This window comes from Rhinopithecus bieti, unplaced genomic scaffold (genome assembly GCF_001698545.2).
Source record: "Rhinopithecus bieti isolate Rb0 unplaced genomic scaffold, ASM169854v2 scaffold_17939, whole genome shotgun sequence".
Taxonomy (NCBI): domain Eukaryota; kingdom Metazoa; phylum Chordata; class Mammalia; order Primates; family Cercopithecidae; genus Rhinopithecus; species Rhinopithecus bieti.
The window spans coordinates 844,002-845,960 of record NW_016809446.1 but is presented as its reverse complement, the minus strand read 5'-3'; the positions used below and the strand labels follow the sequence as shown (position 1 = coordinate 845,960).

General features: G+C 44.6%; 1 protein-coding gene across 1 annotated transcript in view; it reads right to left on the bottom strand.

The window, feature by feature from the left end:
* The window catches only part of PIKFYVE (phosphoinositide kinase, FYVE-type zinc finger containing), a 99,628-nt gene that overhangs the window by 92,377 nt on the left and 5,292 nt on the right, over window positions 1–1,959 (bottom strand). The window contains 1 exon segment of the mRNA XM_017889399.1: window positions 1,403–1,583. Within this exon segment, the coding sequence (XP_017744888.1) occupies window positions 1,403–1,574 (172 nt within the window). The 5' untranslated portion in view covers window positions 1,575–1,583.

The window sequence follows — 1,959 nt, the reverse complement described above, 5'->3', positions numbered from 1 at the left end:
TTTTTTTTGAGACGGAATCTCGCTCTGTCGCCCAGGCTGGAGTGCAGTGGAGTGCAGTGGCGCAATTTCGGCTCACTGCAAGCTCCGCCTCCCGGGTTTACGCCATTCTCCTGCCTCAGCCTCCCCAGTAGCTGGGACTACAGGCGCCCGCCATCTCGCCCGGCTAATTTTTTGTATTTTTTAGTAGAGACAGGGTTTCACCGTGTTAGCCAGGATGGTCTCGATCTCCTGACCTCATGATCCACCCGTCTCGGCCTCCCAAAGTGCTGGGATTACAGGCTTGAGCCACCGCGCCCGGCTAGTCTAACAGTTTTAAGTCAACAAGAACCCTAATGACAGCTTCCAGTTTTTTAAAAGTATAAACCTTTCATCCCACGTACTGTTCCTTTTAGTTTCATTGCTTTAAATATTTTAGCTATTAACCCCCAAAAGAACAAAGTCCATTCTATGAACTAATTTGAAGTATATTCACAAAAAAAGGGCCAGGCGCGGTGGCTCACGCCTGTAATCCCAACATTTTGGGAGGCCGAGGCGGGCAGATCACGAGGTCAGGAGATCGAGACCATCGTGGCTAACACGGTGAAACCCTGTCTCTACTAAAAAACACAAAAAATTAGCCGGGCATGGTGTCAGGCGCCTGTAGTCCCAGCTACTAGGGAGGCTGAGGCAGGAGAATGGCGTGAACCTGGGAGGCGGAGCTTGCAGTGAGCCGAGATGGCAGCAATGCACTCCAACCTGGGCAACAGAGCGAGAATCTGTCTAAAAAAAAAAAAAGAGAAAACAAGAACAACAAAAAGAGACGACTACTTTCTTCATTAAAAGAAACCTCCTTTTAACATGTAGTTTATTATTATTTTTTCTTGAAACGGAGTCTCGCTCTGTCTCCTAGGCTGGAGTGCAGTGGCGTGATCTTGGCTCACTGCAAGCTCCGCCTCCCGGGTTCACGCCATTCTCCTGCCTCAGGCTCCCCAGCAGCTGGGACTACAGGTGCCCAGCACCATGCCTGGCTAATTTTTTTGTATTTTTAGTAGAGACGGGGTTTCACCGTGTTAGCCAGGATGGTCTCGATCTCCTGACCTTGTGATCTGTACACCTCAGCTCCCAAAGTGCTGGGATTACAGGTGTGAGCCACCACAGCCAGCCTAACATGTAGTTTTTAATCCAGATCTTTAGTTACCAATAATTAATATTACAGTGAAAATTCTAGCTTTCTCTTCAGCAGTAAAACCTGGTGACCTACGATTAAAGCTATCAGCTTGTTAATATTTCACTTTCTTACAGACCCCACATTAAAGCTGAACAGACTACTGACCACTATATGATCATGGTGAGCTACTGAAGACAAAGGAGTATTTCAAAGAATCAAACCTGAATCAAACCTCTTATATTTAATATGTCTTACCTTTGTTAAAACGAAAGAGATTTACAAAGGAACTATAAGCTGATTTAAAAGGGGGCTCATCTTGATCAGGAGTCAAAGGTTTAAAGTGTGTGAGATGAGAAGGACTAGTAGGAGATCGAGGCAAATCATTAGCAGAGTCCAGTGTTGGGGACGTCTTATCATCTGTGGCCATTTCATGAGTCTAAAAAACAAAAGAAACAAGCAAAAGATCTAAGTTCCTCAGGAAGCTCAAAAATTGATTCCAAACAGCATCCAAATATCTAGAAAATCCTATTCTGTGAAAATTCAGATCTATGAAAACAAACAGTAAATAAATCTAGCTTCATATATTCCAAAGGACTGAAAACACTGCTGTCTAAATCATAAGAGCCTCAATCATCTAAAACTATGATCTGATAGCCAACTCAATTTTGAACATTACTATTTAAATTATAGAAAATATTTAAATTGGCTGGGCACGGTGGCTCAAGCCTGTAATCCCAGCACTCGGGAGGCCGAAACGGGCAGATCACGAGGTCAGGAGATCGAGACCATCCTGGCTAACACGGTGAAACCCC